This window comes from Hypanus sabinus, chromosome 12 (assembly GCF_030144855.1).
Source record: "Hypanus sabinus isolate sHypSab1 chromosome 12, sHypSab1.hap1, whole genome shotgun sequence".
NCBI lineage: Eukaryota > Metazoa > Chordata > Chondrichthyes > Myliobatiformes > Dasyatidae > Hypanus > Hypanus sabinus.
In genome coordinates, this window is record NC_082717.1 from 17,567,262 (window position 1) to 17,586,036 (window position 18,775).

Consider the following 18,775-nt stretch of genomic DNA (forward strand, 5'->3'; position numbering starts at 1 on the left):
ATAGTCTGAAATTATATTTGTGTTCAGCTTCAAGCGTTCTATCATAAACAAAAATAAAATATCTGAGGAAACAACACTTCCAAAAGAATTTGTTGTGCAGAGTTATTAGTGAAAGCTACAAGCTCGCAACTCTATCATTCACAAAGTCCTTAGTTCAGTTGCCAATGGTCACAATAGATTTACAAAACAAATAAACAGAGGAAAAAAACACCATAACATTGAGGGAAATACTGAGATCATTATCTCCAAGCTAGGGAGGGATTGTTATCTCAGTTAATTTATATTCAGGCTGGCAAAACAATGCACCAAATATCTCACTGGTATTTATAAACATGGCAACTAAAAATTCTGCACATACTACGAAACAAAAAATACTAAAGAAATTACGGCCACTTCAGTGTTTAAGCAGCAGTGTAAAAGCTGAATTTGCCACTCATTATACTTCACTATCTGTCAAAACATTAACAATTGGTTGTTAACACAAATGACGATGTCTGTGGCTTCTTGTGCCAAGATGAGGCCACTCTCAGGGTGGGGGAGCAAAACCTTATATTCCATCTGGGTAGCCTCCAACCTGATGGCATGAACATTGATTTCTCATTCTGGGGAAAAAAATATTTCCTCCCCCCCCCATTCCTCTACTCCCCACTCTAGCCTTTTACCTCTTCTCACCTGTCTATCACTTCTCCCTGGCCTTCTCCTTCCCTTTCTCCTACAGTTGACCCTCCTCTCATAACAGATTCCCTCCTCTCCACCCCTTTACCTTTCCCACCCACCTGGCTTCACCTACTACCTCATAGCTAGTCCTCCTTCCCCATCCCCACCTTTTTATTCTGGCATCTTCCCCTTTTCAGTCCTCAAGAAGGTTCTTGGCACAAAATATCGACAGATTATTCATTTCCATAGATGCTACCTGACCTGCTGAGTTCTCCCAGCATCTTGTGTCTGTTGTGACACATTTCAATATATGTTTCAATGTATACATGATAAATAAACTTGAATCTTGGATCTTAAATCTACATACCGTGGGGCGCGAGGGAAAGCTCGTTGGATATTACTCTTTTGTTACACTGCCCAAAATCACTGTCTGCTCTCCCCCTTCCACAGATGGATTTTGTCATTTCTAGCGAGTCATAGTCTAGTCTACTAGAAGTAAATTCCTTCTGCGTCTGATCCTGAGAACCATTCATTCTTGGAGAGTAGCTGGCGTGCTTGGTTTAGAAAGCCACAGTGGAAATGAGGCCCACTGTTAGGGGTTTCCTATCCCAACACTAGAAAGATTTTCCAGTGGCTAATGTTCCTTCATCCTGGATTTCGCCCAGCAACGTGAATGAAGGTTGCCGTGTTTTTAAAACATGTGCAAATCAACTGCCGATGTCCTAACTTCTGCTGTAAACACCTTTGTCTACTCTTTATGGTGTTATTTTTGTACATTTGTTTATTCCATCCTGTAGCGTGCAACGGTTTCCTGCAATCCATTATAATAACAGCACTTGCTTCAATGCACCATCTTATTACCAGGAAACATCTTGAAGTGGTTCTGACAATGAAGTCCTTTTGAACTGTGCTGATTGCTTCAGGAGATCCCTACACACTGCATTTGGCCAAGTTCGGAGGGGGTTGTGGAGGCTGGGGAAAGGAATCTTCATGAAGTTAATTCTTTCAGCAGCTTCGAAGAGTCTGGAAGTAATGCCCACATTAATGTATATCCAATCCTGTCCATCCCTAATCCATAAAACATATCATTAAGACCTTGGATGGAATCTATAAGAGCTCTTATAGATAGTGAGCTCAAGGGATATGGGGAGAGGGCAGGAACGGGGTACTGATTGTGTATGATCGGCCATGATCACAGTGAATGGCGGTGCTGGCTAAAAGGGCCGAATAACCTACTCCTGCACCTACTGTCTATTGACTGGAAATTAGGCTAATAGTGCAATGTGATTGTGAGGGCACAACTGGTTGTGGATATTGGCATCAGTAGTGGTGCAGGACATGGTGAGGTAGGTCACTAAGGTATTCGAAAGGACGAGAATACAAAAGCAAGGATGTAATGCTGAGGATTTATAAGGCATTAGATAAACTATACTTGGAGTAATGTGAATAGTTTTGATCCTCTTATCTAAGAAAGGATGTAATGGCATTAGAGTTGGCCTAGATGAGATTTACAAAAAGGAAACTATGATTAATGTATGAGGAGCCTTTGATGGCTTCGGGCCTGTACTCACTGGAGTTTTGAAGAATGAGGGGAGATCTCACTTAAACCTGCTGAAAATTGAAAGGCCTAGCCAGAGTGGATGTGGAGAGGCTGTCTAGCACCAGAGAGCATAGCCTCAGAGAACAAGAATGTCCCTTTAGGACAGAGAAGAGAAGGAATTTCTTTAGCTAGAGGATGGTGAATCTGTGGAATTCATTGTCACAGATGACTATAGAGGTCAAGTCTTTGGGTATATTTAAAACAGAGATTGTTAGGTTCTTGATTAAGAAGGGTGTCAGAGGTTACAGGGCGAAGGCAGGAGAATGGGGTTGAGAGGAATAATAAATCTGCCATGATGTAATGTGGCCGAATGACCTAATTCTGCTCCTATGTCTTATGGCCAAGGTCCAAAATTCCACTACACTTCAGTGCCAGCGGCCAGACTTAACTTCTCTCTGTGGATGTACGATTACTGGCTCACGAAGCTAGGAGTAAGCTTTAGGGCAATGGTCTTGGGGTGTGGTAGGCTCCTCAAGTTAGCTGCACATTACTAGTACTTGGATGTTTATGGAAGAATGAGAACTCTGGACAGGTTTAAACACACAAGATGCTGGAAATCCAGACCAACACACAAAAAATGCTGGAGGAACTCAGCAGGTCTAGTAGCATCTATGGACAGCTGGTGCTTCGGGCTGAGATCCTTCATCAGAGCTCAAAAGGAAGAAGGCTGAAGCTGGAATAAGAAGGTGGGGAAAGGAGGACGACGTGATATGCTGGGAGGTGAGAGCAGCAAGGGTAAAGGGTTGAAGAAGAAGGAAATAGATGGCAGAGGTGAGTGGAGTGTGGGAGAAAGGGTAGGAGGATGGTCAGCAGAGCAGGAGAAAAGAAAGGGTAAGGGGAAGCCAGAATGGGGAATGGGAAAGACAAGGGGGGGGGGGAGAAATTACTACCAGTTAGAGAAATCGATGCTCATGCTGGAGTGATGGAGGGTAATCAGACAGCACATGAGGGGTCGTTCCTCCTAGCTGAGGGCGGCCTCATTGTGGCAGTAGAGACGGCCATGAAGTGTCTGGCACAGCTTAAATGGAAGAGTCACAAAGGGGCGTCGCTACAAAATGGGAGGGTGCTCACTCAAAACTGAGGCATGTAGGAATTTCTTCTCTCAGAGGGCAGTGAACCTCTGGAATTCTCAGCTCCTGAGGGTGGTAGAGGCCAGATCATTAGATATATGTAAGGTGGAGATAGATAAATATTTGAAAGATGGAGGAATTAAGGGTTATGATGAATGGGTGTGGAAGAGTTGAGGGCAACATGGACTGGTCAAGAGCTTCAGGGGTCAGGTGGCCTACTCCTCTCCTTCTTTCATGTGTTACAACAAGAGAGGCATTTTAATTATGCAGTACTAGCTTTAATGATAAATCTTATGGGGGATACTTAGCCTCAACTTATTTAGTTTTAAGAGTGTGTAACTTACATGTCAATAAGCATGGACTTCAGCTCTTTAAAATAATAAAGGGCAGCACTATAGGACAGCTAGCTGAGTTGCCTTGCACGGCACCAGAAACCCGGGTTCAATCCTAGCCGCAGGGCCCGCCCGGTCTCGGTGGGTTTCCATAGTTTCCATGGTCTTCCTGCTTCCCGAAGACGTGTGAGCTGGTGGGTTAATTGGTCATTGCAAACTGCCCCTAAAGTGAGTGGGTGGTAGAATCAGGGGGATTTGATAAAAATGTGGGGAGAATACATACAGATCAATATAGGATTAGCAAACACGTTGATGGTCAGCACAGACTCTGTGGGCCTCAGGGTCTGTTTCTGAGTTATATCTCTCTAGGAACTTCAAAATGATGGTTCTGAAGGTCTGACTAGAAGTCCTGGACCAGAAATGTTTCTTTTTCCGTTGACGCCTCTTGCTATGTTGAGTGTTGCTGGCATTTCCTGTTTTTATTTCATATCTCACACAGGGAGGTGGGACAAACACAGGCAAATGGAACTAGCTCAGGTAGACAACGTGTTCAGCATGAGCGAGCTGGGCAGAAGAGCCTGTTTATGTGCTATATAAATCTACACCCATCCAGCGTCTGCAGCTTCCCCTGAGGGAATATTGTTCTGTTATATCTTATTCTCTTATAAATTTATTGAAGTCAACATGTGGAAAAGCAAACTATTCTTGTTTTAGGAAAATGTACCGTTTTATTTTGAGAAGGCTGAACCGTGGACTTCATACCAGCTCCTTTTTGCTAACTGAAACAGCCCGATGAGCGCTGATGTGTCTCTTGGTATGCGGGTCTTTGCTTGCGGCAGCTGTCATGAGCTAATTCTGAAGTGTTAACCTCTCACTCATGATGTGCTTTGAGAATTGCAACAAGTTTTGCGCTGATTCACAAGAACTGGCAGCCTAGAATTACTCGTATCTGTGTGATACTGCTGGTATTGAATCCCCTCTCCTCTCCCTGCTCTGGATTCCCTGGAGTACAGCAGGTTTCATGCAGGAACACTCCTCCACATGGATGTGAATAAAACTCATGCAGCTCCTGAAGCTTTGCTTACCGTGACTGGATTTCAAAGCTGGAATGCAATCGCATCAGCCGTCCCAAATTCCTTCAAAGGGTCTGGTTCATGGCAGCTTTAGATCTATGTGCTGAAGGATAACAAGGGTAGGACTGACCTGTGACCCTGGCTGAAGGAGAATGGGTGGGGTAGGACTGGTCCGTGGCACTGGCTGAAGGCGAATGATGGTCGGACTGGCGTGTGGCACTGGCTGAAGGACAATGGGGGTCAGACTGGCGTGTGGCACTGGCTGAAGGCGAATGGTGGTCGGACTGGCATGTGGCACTGGCTCACCTCACTAGGTTATGAGTACTTGTGGAGTCTCATAGAATTATACAGCACAGAAACAGGGCCTTTGGCCTAACTCGACATGCCAACCAAAATTCCCATCTAAATTAGTTCCATTTGCCTGTACTTGGTCCATATCCCCCTAAATCAGGCATTGTTCACTTGGAGTGGGAGTCAACGGACTGCAGGGAATTCGTGAACTTGGTTGGGGAATATCTACGTATCTACTTCCACTAACCTCTAACTGAAATTTGGCATTTCCTTCAATTGTGAATGCAGGCAACAAACCACAGCAGTATTGGCAGTAAGTGTGACTTTGGCACCAATAGAAATCACAGATATTTTCATATTTCATTATAGTTATTACAAATAGCTCAAAATATCATTTACGCTATTCACTACTTCAAAGTTACGGTAGTTATAGCTACGGTAGCTCACTGCTAGATTCCACATCGACTACCGCATGACAAATTTGTTTCTTTTTATATTTTGAGAACTGTATATCAATGTAATTGGTTTCTGTTGTAATCTTATGCATTTTATTTTATATATTTAAATATATTATTCTGAGAAGGGGTCCACAGGCTTCACCGGAGAGCCAAAAGGATCCATTGACATAAAACAAAGTTAAAGAACCTCTGCTTTGAGACATTCCTTACAACCTTTTTCCTGGACAACAAAACAGAAAATTGGGAGCATGGAATAAGCCTTTTGGGCCTCTTCTCCCATTCCCTACCATTATTGCCAAATTTCTGTCTCAATACTATACGGCTACTCTGTCCCTGTACCATTTAATGCCTTTTGTGTCCAGAGAGCTGGGCTCTTACGTTCAAATGTATCTTAAAGTGGCTTAGTGTCAAAATTTTGCTTGATTTTTTTCCTGGTTTGCTTTACAAATGTGGTCAGCATGGTAACATGGTGGTTAGCACAATCACCTTACAGCAATCACCAAATGGTGTTTGATTCCCGTCACTGTCTGTGAGGAGTTTGTACGTTCTCTCCGTGACTGTGCAGGTTTCCTCCTGGTGCTCTGGTTTCCTCCCACTGTCCAAATATGTACTATTAGGGTCAGCAAACTGTGGGCATGCTATGGTGGTGCTGGAAGCCTGGTGACATTTGTGCACAGCCCCCACGACAATCCTCGCTGATTAAGAGCCACTGCTCTAAAATTTTCCTTTTTCATGAAACTTGGGTAGATGTCATTGAAACATTGTAATTGTACCCACCTTTACCACCTCCTCTGGCAACTCTCTCCATATACTTAAATCACCCTAAACCTCCTTTGGTACAAATGCATCTCTACCCTGCCACCCTATACAATGTCTCTACCCATCCATTTTCTGCACATTCACATGCCCACCTAAACCTTTTAAACACCTCCATAGGATTTGCTCCACAGCCACCCATGACGGTGTATTTCAACCACTACTCTGTAAGAAAACTTTTTCCTACACACTTTCTTTGAACTTGCCCCCTATCACCCCATAGTACTAGGCATTCCGACCCCCGGGGAGTGATAATGGCTGACAACTCATTGATGTATCTCGTAATCTTATAAACTTCCATCATCTTCTACAGTTTCACAGAACCCAAACCACGTTTGTTCAAACCTCCTTCTCCTCACACATCCTCTAATCCACCACTGTTGAACATTTCCCATACCCTTTCCAAAGACTCCACACCCTCTCTAGCAGTACTCCAGACGGGACCCAACTAGATTTTTACTAAGCTGCAAAATAACTTCCTGGTTTTTGAATTCAATAGCTCAATGAGTAACTTCAAACCTCTGTGGACTGACTGGATGCCATTTAGACCTCGCAAAGGTTTTTGTCCCCATATGCCTTGTAGACAGTGCAGAGAACGTTTGAACATTAGAAAGTTTTTGCCAAGAACAGGCCACTTGGCCCAACAAAGCTTGTCAAATTCCCGTTTACATCGTGTGTTGAAATAACTATCAAGTTCAGATTTGAAAGTCTCTGAGGTACTACTCTCAACTACACAACTAGGTAGTTTGTTCCACAACTCACTGTGTAAAGAAATGCTTCCTGATGTTAGTCTGAAATCTCCCTTTAACCTTTCTCCACCTATGGCCTTGTGTCCTCGATGATGGACACCCTTACTTACACTCTTAATGATTTCGAACACTTCTATCATGTCTCCTCTCATTCTACATCTACATAGGACAAAAAGATTTAATCCTTTCAATCTTTCTTCATAGCTCATACCCTGCAGACTTGGAATGAGTCTAGTCACCCTTCTCTTTACGCCCTTCACTGCCTTCACACCCCTCACACAAGATGGAGACCGAAATTGTACACAGAATTCAAGGTGTGGCCTCACAAACGCATTAAACAGCTTCAGGAGAATGCCTCTTGACTTGAACTCCAGTGAGCGCATTATATAGTCCAAACTTCTATTCGCCTTCTTTTTCGCTTCTGTGCGTTGTCCAGATGTGTCTACCAGGACACCCAGATCCCTCTCATACAGAGCAGTTCCAACTCAAGACTCCCCTTTGTATATTTATATCTAACATTTCCACGTCCTATATGTAATACTTCATAATAATGAAGGTTCAAAGGGTTGATTTCTGGGATGGAGAAGGCTGGCTGAAAGAGACTGAACAGCCTGGAGCAGAGCAGAATGAGAGGCAGCCTTACTAAAACAAATTATATTCTGAGTGTGATGCAAACAGAATATTTCTTCTCCCAGTGGGGGTATCTAGAACTAAGAACGCTGTTTGAGAATAAGGGGCCTATTTAAGATGGAGGTTAAGAGGAATTTCTTATCTCTGAGGGTCCTGATTCCATGGAATTCTTCTCACTGGAGAGTTGTGGAGACAGCAACTGATTCATGGTGGAGGCGGGCAGACCTTTAATCTATGAGGGACTAACACAAACAACATGTCGGAGGAAACCAACAGGAGAGGATAAAGAGTGGTGTTTTGGTCTGACAACCCTTCATCAGGTTTGGTGAATCTATGAGGGAGTTGAGGGGGGTGGTGTGGGATGAATAGATGACCCATAACCCTACTGAATGGTGGGGGGTGTGCAGGGGGTCAAATGCCCTCTCCCTTCCCTGATGCTATACGTACATACCATCAATGCTTGACGATTGCCAAAACAATAAACCCTGTGGCTTTCTAGAAGAGCCGATCTCTGCTGCATTTGGGAGTGCAGGGAGGGAAATTCCAAACTGCAATGGTATCAAAATGAAACTGATTTAGCAAAGCATAATTACCCTTAGCTGCTTGACCTGTGGGTTAACAATACTTGAGAAGTGAGGCCATTAAGGAAAACAGGGAGTGAGCTACTGGGATTAGTAAAAGGGAGCAGCATTGACAAACAGACAAAGAGGCCCAGTGAGTTGAGCCATCGCCCTGCTACAAATAGGATTACGTCCCATTCTGTGTGGAAAGCAAAGACAGTACACTGGAATTGAGGGTGATCAGGACGAAAAGAGAAGAGGAGAGCCGGAGGGCACAGATTTAACTCAGAAGTTCCAAAAATAAACTAGTGAAAAGCTTCCAGTTTTTGTGATTGAAACATTACCACGCCTTAATAACACATGCTTATGTTCACTGCTGCTGCAAGATTCTGCTTGTTCTCCAAACTCCCTTTAGGCAAATGTTAGGATGTAATCACTGTTCCATTCCGTTGGCACTGACACAGTTCCTCTGTGATGCACCGTCGTGCAGTTCCAAGCCACGACACCTGTACTTTCTTTTAACAAGCATCCCATGACTGACCGGCCAACACCAGGCTCACAAGATCAGTATATCATAGACAACACTTAACGCGGGGGCTCCCAAACTGGGGTCCATGGACCCCTCGGATAATGGTAGAGGTCCAGGGCATAACATAAGGTCGGGAACCCCTGGTGTAATGGGAGGATGTAAGGAGCAGGAAAAGGCCACAAAGCTTCTCAAACCTGCCGCACCATTCAATGTAACCATGGCTGTTCTTCTCCAGTTCTTATTTCCCCCTTGTACCACTTCCCTACAGGATTACAGCACAGAAACAGGCTCTTTGGCCCATCGAGTCCGTGATGACCTGTCTTTTCTGCCTAGTCTCACCTGTACCATAGTTCTCCACACCCCTCTTATCCATGTACTTGTCCAAACTTCTGTGAAATATTGGAATTGAACCTGCACCCACCACCTCTGGTGTCAGCTTGTTCTACACTAGCACCAGCCTCTGAGTCAACTTCCCCCTCAGACTGCCCTTAAATATTTCACCTTACACCCTAAGCCTATGACCTCTAGTTCTAGTCAGGGGTAAAATCCTACATGAGTCTATACCCCTTATAATTTTGTATACCTCTATAAGATCTCACATCACTGTCCTACGCGCCAGGGAATAAAGTACTAACCTATTCAACATTCCTCTATAAATCAGATCCTCAAGACCCGGCAATATCCTTGAAAATTTTCTCTGTTCTAGTTAAGGCTTTTTAATACCTTTCCTGTAATAGGTCACCAGAACAGCATGCAATACTCCAAAGTCAACCTCACCAAAGTTTTATACAACTTCAACATAAACATCCTAACTCCTGCTCGGATTTATGAAGGCCAACGTGCTTTCAAAATGTGATCTTTCAAAAATGCATCTGTTTCCTCTTTAAATACTTTGAATAACTCAGCTTCCACTAACCCTCTGGGGTGCTGAATTCCAGAGATTCATTACTGTATGAAAGAAGTTTTTACACACCTCGGTTTTAAGTGACTGATCCCTTAATCTTGTAGTTATGTCTCCCTCGTTCAAGACGCTCCCGCTAGTGGGACTATCTTGACATTTACTAAGCCATGCCATGAACAATCTCAGACACTCATCAAAGTAACAATTATTTCATTCTCCTTTACACTTGTGTACAGGAAATAACATTAAACGATTTTAATTAGCTACAGGAGTGGATCCCGGTGTGGTCTTCTGCTGCTGTAGCCCATCCACTTCAAGGTTCAACATGTTGTGCATTCAGAGATGCTCTTCTGCACATCACTGTTGCAATGCGTGGCTTTCTGAGTTACTGTCACCTTCCTGTCAGCTTGAACCAGTCTGGCCATTCTCTTCCAAAGTCTCTCATTAACAAGGCCTATTCACCCACAGAACTGTCGCTCACTGCATGTATTTTGCTTTCTGCACCATTCTCTGTGAACCCCAGAGACTGTTGTGTGTGAAAATCCCAGAACAGCAGTTTTTGAGATGCTCAAACCACCCTGGTCTGGCACAAACAATCATTCCACAGTCAAAGCCACTGAGATCACATTTCTTCCCCATCCTGATGTTTGCTCTGAACAACAACTGAACCTCTTGACCATGTCTGCATGCTTTTATACATTGACCTGCTGCCACGATTGGCTGATTGGGTATTTGCATTAATGAGCAGGTGTACAGGTGAACCTAATAGTGGCCACTGAGTGCATATTTCAATGTGATCACTCCTTATTCTTTCGAACTCCAAAGAACAAGGATTTACCTTCTTTAGCTGCTCCTGGTTGGACAACCCTGTCATTCCAGGAATCAGCAGAGCGAAAGGTTTTTGGACTGCCTCCATTCTGAAGGAAGGAAGCCAGAACTCTGTACATTCTCCATGTGTGGCTGCAGTGGCACCCTCTCCAACTGTAACAGTACATAGTTACACACACAGGGAACGGGCATCTCCCCTTGAAAGTCTAGGCCAGCGCTGGCATTCCTCATAAGTTGCTTCCCACCCTTCTTCATTTCACCCTGTTCAGAATATTCTGGCAGATACTTGCATCTTATTTCTAAGAAGGTTTAACACAGAAGTTTTATTGACTTGGCTGCGATGCTTCTTAACTTCCGTTCTACTGACTTCAATGGAATGGAATTTTGGCCGTAGGCATGATTGGTGCGAAGCACTGAGGACAAACCTATTCACATTCCCTGATCAAGCCACACAGCTGCATGTCTATCTATCTGACAGAATGGATAACTCTTCCTGTATAACAGTAGCACCTGATTGTACTCCTCTGGATTATCAGCCTCCTCTAAGAGGACCACAATCTTGCCGTAGGGTTTGGCTTGTGTGCCTCAGTGACCTGGAGGGCTCTGCTGGCTGCAGTCAGGGCCTTGTGCTTTGGATTCTCGGTAGGGTCACCCATGCCAAACAGCTCAAAGGGTAGAGTGGTCCACTGGTTCTCCAGCTTTGGGGGGTTCAGCTCAGGGCTAACAACCCTGACTGGTAAAACAAATAAATCATTATGGAAACAGCAGTGAAGAGTCCTTCTATATCTGTGTGTGACAGTACGGACAGACAGAGATGGAGGGCCTTCATTGCCAGTGGCATAGATGGCAGTAAGGACTGTCGGCCTAGAGATGATATGGACATTCCTGCCTCTGTCCATTACTCTGCAAAGGATCTAGGTTCAGCCAGTCCGTCAAGGATGGCTAATTTCCTTCTTTTATGACCTTCAGTAGTTTCTGGGTCTGCATTACTGATGTTTGATCCTTCGGTTTCTCCGCTGGATCGGTGAGATTCCAAATCATGTCTCCAGATCACCAGTCCAAGCCTCTGAACACCAGGCCCAGTGACTTAAACCATGATGCATCAACCAATAGCTCAGATCTCCAGGCTGGGCTCTTGGACTGGTGGCATTCTGACAGAGGACAGAAACCTGGACTAGACTTTCAAGAAACACCCGAGACTGTGCAGATGTGCTTGTAACACTTTCAACACTTCTTGGGTTCTGCAGAACAGATGGGCCTGGTATTTGCAAGATGGGGCTGGCTTGTGCATGCAGTTACACACAATGCACAAAAACTAATGCAGGCATGCACCTCCGGAGTTACATGCATGCACTTGAACACCCCCCCCCCCACCCCACTGATTCAAACACTCGCATTCACAAAGTGGTACAATTATCACCAGTTTTCCACGTTGCTAGCTTCCAATGAGAATTACATTCTCACTACCCATGACTAGGGGTACATCGAGGATTAACATAGATCACAGGGAAATAAATCTAAACTCTATCTGTTTCCTTGTTGCCTCAAAGCAGCCACCTGCTAGGCGTGAATTTGAAAATGTACTCTAAATGTTGTTTTAAGATCCCTGTGAAAACATACATATCATTCCAAAAATAACTTTTCCTTTACTGCTCGCATTCCTCAGATTCCTGATTTCCCATCTGAAGCAGGGGATGTCCTACTTTACTTGAAGCAGAGCTGCCTGGTTTTAGCAAAGATGTGGGTGCGAGCTTGAAAAAACCAAAGGGGCTGTGTTTCTCTTAATCCTGTTGCACAAGCATTTCCTAGGCTTGTATGTGCGTGTGCACGTGCGCATTTGTGTGGGTGTGTTAGCTTGGGTGAGACTAGAACTGGAGGAGATAGGTTTAGGGTGAAAGGTGAAACACTTACGGGGAACTTCTTCACTCGAAGTGAACATGTTCCCCCTCAACCAGCCAAAGTGGTAGATGTGAGTTTAGTTGCAACATTTGAAAGTTTGTATAGGAATACGGATGGGAGAGGTAAGATGAATATTGTCCAGCTGCAGGTAGATGGGACTAAGCAGAAGATGAGACCATGGGCCAAAGGGCCAGTTTCTGTGTTGTAATACACTATGACTGTGTGCATGTACACAAAAGTTTGCGTGTATTTGCACGTGTGTGTATCTTGTGTATTTGCATGTGTTTACGTGCCCATGTTTGCTGTTTGTGTGTGTGTGTGTGTGTGTGTGTGTGTGTGTGTGTGTGTGTGAATGTGTGTGTGTGTGTGTGTGTGTGTAACTGGGTGTGTGTCTGTGTGCATTTCTCAGTGTGTCTGTCTGTGAGTGTGTGTGTGTGTGTGTGTGTGTGTGTGTTTCTCAGTGTGTCTGTCTGTGAGTGTGTGTGTGTGTGTGTGTGTGTGTGTGAGTGTGTGTGTGTGTGTGTGTGTGTGTGTGTTTCTCAGTGTCTGTGAGTGTGTATCTGTTTTCTTTTGTTACCTGCTGAGTTTGGATTTGTTGTGTTCTGTGTGGTTCTGCTGAGCATGGTGGGCGAGTCATGTTGGTGTTGGTCTGTGTGGTGACTCTTGCAGGCTGCCCCCAGCGCATCCTTGGGTGGTTGTTAATGCAAATGACATGTGCCACTGTATATTTTGATGTACATGTGGTTAATAATTCTGAATCCACTCTGTGTGAGCAGAAGTGATGAAATGGTCCTTTTCTCTGGGTGGAAGCCCTTGTGTGTTGCATATCCCTCACCTTACCTCTGTGCACTGTGCACATGACAATAAACCCAACTTGATATCAGACTCTCTGAAGCTACTGATGCAGAGCATACTGGCTTCCAAGAGTAATTGTCATTACCGGCACAGCAGGAACAGACCATTAATTTCTGGTAAGATAGCTTCTAGGAGGTCAACCAAAGGATTTATTGTCTTCCTTAAATGTATTTTTTATGATTGCAAGACCCTGCTGATCATTAAGAACTTAAAAGTGCTTCAGGTCTACCCCTGCTTGTTGGCAGAGAAACCGAAGGTGTTGGACTTGGTGAGGACCACAAGGCTGCCTGCAAAAAAGAGGCATCTGTGCACAAAGGAGGTGTGCAGTTTAACAGAAAGTGATCATTTTAGTCACTTTCCTTGAACACAAGACCCTCTTAGACATTGGTGGTGTGGAACGTGGCAAGTCCAATTAACTGATTTATTGGTGAATGGTAGGGAAGCTGCTTGGCCTCTGCTGTAGGGAGGACTAGGCCTCAGGCCGTGGTGTCGCCTGCTTGCAGTTGCTCAGGGGGAGGCACTGGAGTCGGGCACACCACTGGAGTGCCGGAGGCCGTGTGGTGCTGCAGTCAGTGCTGCCACCCAGTGTTCGCTCAGCAGAAGGCAAGCTGGATTGTGTTCAACTGCAGACTGCTGCAATATTCATGGACTCGGGGACTTGGTCCATTTTTTTTGTGCGTCTGTAGTTTGCTGCTGTCTTATATGGGCTATATGTGCCTTGTGCCGTAAATGACTCAGTTTTGCACCTTAGCCCTGGAGTAACGCTGCTTCCTTTGGTTCCATTTATGGGAATTCATGTATGGTTGAGTGACAATTAAACTTACTTGGACTTAACGCACATCGCTATCACATCGGTGCACTCATTAAGTTTCCTGATGCCACACTCACAAGCGCGCCAGATTTCGAGAGGTCCCTTACCCTCGCAGACCGGGCAGCATTCGCCGGGGATCTTCACTGGGTTCAGGCAGCTCTGTCCGCAGGCGGTGGCCATGCAGTGGGGCTCGCCGTTCACGCACTGGCAGAAAGTGCAGTCGTCCTCTCGCCAGCGGTCGCCGTGTGCGCGGATCTGTCCGTTAGCATAGCAGCCGGCGGGGTTGTGGATCGGGTAAATTGGATCTGTGGGGTGGGGGGGGTGGGGAGAGAAAGAAACAATAAGGTTAGCCGGGAGGGGGTTGATGGTCCGATCGCTGGGGAGATGGGACGGGGAGACACTAGTGCACAAGTCAGTAATTTATAGAGCCAGCGATGGGAAGATCGGGGTTCAATTCCCACCACTGTCTGTACAGTTTGTATGTTCTTCCTGTGGCCGTGTGCGTGTCCTCTGGGTGCTCTGATTTTCTCTCACATGCCAGAGATGTACTGTTAAGATTAGTAAGTAACACGCGTGCCATACCGGCGTTGGAAGTGTGGTGGCCCCAGCACAATACTTGGACCAACTATGTTGGTCACTGATGCAAGACAACGCATTTCACAGCATTTCGACAAAATTTTGACGTAAATGTGACAAATCAAGATAATATCTCTCTTCACACGATTTATCTTTTATATTGTGACTTATAGTAGCTTATTTTGTTTTGCATTTTACTGCTACGCAAACAACCAGATTAGAATCAACCATGCCACAAAATTCAGTCGCAGAATCACGGAGCAATGAAGCAGGCCAATTGCCCCATTGAGCTCACATCAACTAGGCCGGCCTGTTAGCATAACGGTCACCACTACAGTACAGTCGACCTGGATTCAACTGCCGCTGCAGCCTGTAGGAAGTCTCTACGTTTCACCTGGTGCTCTGGTTTCCTCCCACAGTCCAAAGAGGTAGTGGTTGTAGGATAATTGCTCAATGTAAATTGTCCCGTGAATAGGCTAGGGTTAAATCGGGAGATTGCTGGGGAGTGCAGCTCAAAGGGAATTTATCGATCAGTGAATAAATTTGATGACATACACAGTGATAAACTTGATTCTGGTTCTGGTGATCGGGTTAAATATAGACGGGTATGTGATGGAAATGTGCCTAATTCTGTGCTGAAAGCCTCTAAGAAGGGGCATGTTGGCATGTTACACCGATACATACATGATTGTTTAACGTGTTCACTGACTGGAGGCCCCACTGTTCTCTCACCGTTGTGAATGCCCCCAGGTGCTGGCCATTCAGTACGAGCAGCCTGTCCCAACGCACGGCTGATCAAAGTGGAGAGGGTTCTGAGTGCGACACACACATAGGTACCTTCCGGCCGGGAGCACCGTAACCAGAGCTGATCACGGACCAGAGCTTTAAATGCAGGAATTACACAAGTAGTACAGTGTAGAGGCAGGGAGTGCCAATGTTAGTGCTCCACATGAGCCTCGATACTCTCCACCTCAGAGGCAGTGAGGCTGACAGTAACAGGCTGGGCCATGCCAGCAAACAGTAGTGTGGATCTAGGCTGGAACATAAGGCCCTCTGATCCACGTTACCGGGGGCAGATCTTCAGCTCAGACTTATTAGCATGTGTAACTGTGGCTCAGTCTAAAACGAGGCACGGGTCAAGCTCAACTTGGCACTGGACTTACGGCAGTTCTGCAGGACTGACTTACCTCAGCTGTGTATAAAACAAAGCTGCTGGTGCAGTCAGTGAAGGGGATAGGTTCTTCTCAGTGCCATGGTCAACATTTGTCCCCACAGCCAACACAGCAAGGTGATCTGGTGATTGCCTTTTCCGGGATCTTGTAATTGACCAATTGACTGCTGTGTTCCCTGTCAGGTGACTGGTCATAAAATATTTTAGAGTTTTCTGAAGTTTTCTGATGTTAATGCAAATAAGTAGGTGCCTTCAAAGCCTCACCATCACCACCCCACTGTGACGGGCAGTTTAATACACGGATCACTGACCTGCCAGCGCCAAGTTCTTGAAACCCGTAACTCTGTCTTGGACTTTCTTTCCCTCAACTTATAACAACAGGAATTGCTTTGTTATTCTCATGTATACCGAGAAACTTGTCTTGCACACTGTTCATACAGATCAGATCATTACACAGTGCAATGTGGCAGAACAAGTTAAAACAATAACAATGCAGAATAAAGTGTAACAGCTACAGACAGAGTGCGGTGCAAGTAATCAATAAGGTGCAAGATCCTAACGAGGTAGATTGTGAGGTCAAGAGTCCGACTTATCTTAGTCGGGAACTATTTACTAATAACCTATTTTGCTGCCGCTTATGAGAAGGGAGGGGAACTTCAGGGCTGGATGTTTCTGTTGTTCTACGGGGTTCCTTTGTTTTGTGGACCTCTGTGAAGAGGATGAATTTCAGGTTGTAAACTGTACACATCCTCAGGTATTAAATGGTCTTTGAAAACTTTGAGACTTTTAACAACTGCAGTGTCGAAAGCGTCCTTGAGCCGGGTGGACTTGCTTTTAGGCGATTGTATCTCCCGCCCAATAGGATTAGGGTAGAAAGTGACGAAAGCCATGTTAGCAAGTACCACCTTGCTGACAGACAACATCGTTATGTTTACCTTTGCTTATTTTGTAGGTTAGGTGTAATTTATGTTAATTTATGCAATTGGTGTTGTCACATTTGTACTGCACTATGCAGCTGCTGTTTAAAAAACAGCTCACTTTCGTGGCGCCTACGCCCTGGACGCGTGTGCCCATGACAAGAAACGGGAAACTGATATGCAGTCTATAGGAGATTCTGCAGAGGCTGGAAATGCAGAGCAACACACACAGAATGGCCGAGGAACTCAGCAGGTCAGGCAGCATCTACGGAGAAAAATAAGCCATCTACGTTTTAAGCCAAGGCCCTACATCAGTCTATTTATTCTCCTCCATTGCTGAGTTCCTCCAGCATTTAGAGCGTGTTGCCTGATATGCAGCCTGTCCTTAATCCACTGGTTTTAATGGGATGGCTTGTGATATGAGAAGGCTGATTCGGGTTGACGAGCGGGTTCTCCCTGCTCCCCCCCACCCCTTGTTAACCATGTTCTGTCGTCGAGCCAAGAAGCAGGAAGGGTTACCTTCACAGACTGGGCAGCACTCTCCTTCGGGCACGTAGTACCTGTCGCAGTGCAGCTCGCCGCACTGGGCTGAGAAGCAAATGGAGACGCCCCCTTGGCACCTGCAGAAGCGGCAGGCATCCATTCGGAACATGTTGCCCTCGTAATACTCCACACCGTTGAATATGCAGGTGGGCTTCGTCTCTGCAGGGACAGAGCAAAATAAATCAGCTCTCTCAGAATCTGTCACAAACACACTTCAGGGAAAACTGGATAAACACAAAGGAATTCATATTGGAATGTAAGGAATGTCATGGAAACACATCTTGCAGGCACCTCTGGCTCACAGCAGTTCTTTCATTTTAAGACCATAAGTCATCGGAGCACAACACCATTGAACCCGCTCTCCCGTTCCATCACGGCTGATTTATTATCCCTCTCAACCCCATTCTTCAGCCTTCTCCATGTAGCCTTTGACCTCTGCTTTAAATATACCTTCTGACTTGGTCTCTACAGCCTTCTGTGATGAATCCACAGATTCACCAACCTCTGGCTAAAGAAATCCCTCCTCATCTCTGTCCTAATGAGATATTCTTATACTGTGAAGCTGTGATCTCTGTTCCTTGACTCCGCCACTATAGGAAATATCCTCTCCATGTCCGCTCTATCTGAGCCTTTCAATATTTAGTAGGTTTCAATGAGATCTCCCCACCCCCCCACCCCCATTCTTCTAAACGCCACTGAATACAAATCCAGAGCTATCAAACACCAGTCATGGGGACACAGGACAGAGGGGCTGGATGGGGAAGGGAAACAGTTGTTGTGGATCTCATGTCCTTGTTGAGTCATAAGGAGCCACTGGATTTATGGAGGGACTATGTACTCAGTCAGCTGGAAGCCATGGCCTGTGAGACGTGGACAACCCAGTAAACGGGTTAGTGAGGGTGAGTACCCTGCTGGTCTCTCAGCTGAGCAAGTTCCTGCCATGGGCAGGGCTCAGAATGCTGGAACCAGTAAAGAGCAAATTTATGGACGTGAAACGTGTGCATGCACGCAACACACACACACACACCATCACCTGTACAACACACACATGCCATCACCTGTACAACACACACACCATCACCTGTACAACACACGCACCATCACATGTACAACACACACACACCATCACATGTACAACACACACACACCATCACCTGTACAACACACACACCATCACATGTACAACACACACACACCATCACCTGTACAACACACACACCATCACATGTACAACACATACACACCATCACATGTACAACACACACACACCATCACATGTACAACACACACACACCATCACATGTACAACACACACCATCACATACACAACACACACACAATCATGCATGCACACACACAGTTCAACACACCAGTGTACAAAGAATTACGTACACACTGTCACAGATATAAGTATCTCACCACCCACTCACACCAATACACTTAAAATTGAACAAAGCAGCATGTGGTCAGAAACCAGAGCACTTGGGGAAATTACAGCGAGGACACGCA

The 18,775-nt window shown here is 45.4% G+C and overlaps 1 protein-coding gene across 2 annotated transcripts in view; it reads right to left on the reverse strand.

Annotated features, from left to right (window-relative positions):
- crim1 (cysteine rich transmembrane BMP regulator 1 (chordin-like)) overlaps positions 1-18,775 on the reverse strand; it is a 262,131-nt gene that overhangs the window by 82,049 nt on the left and 161,307 nt on the right. For both annotated transcript variants that reach the window (XM_059985617.1, XM_059985618.1), the window contains exons 6-7: positions 17,243-17,425; positions 14,167-14,364 (exon numbers count right to left, since the gene is read on the reverse strand). In XM_059985617.1, the coding sequence (XP_059841600.1) occupies positions 14,167-14,364; positions 17,243-17,425 (381 nt within the window). The remainder of the gene's footprint in view (positions 1-14,166; positions 14,365-17,242; positions 17,426-18,775) is intronic.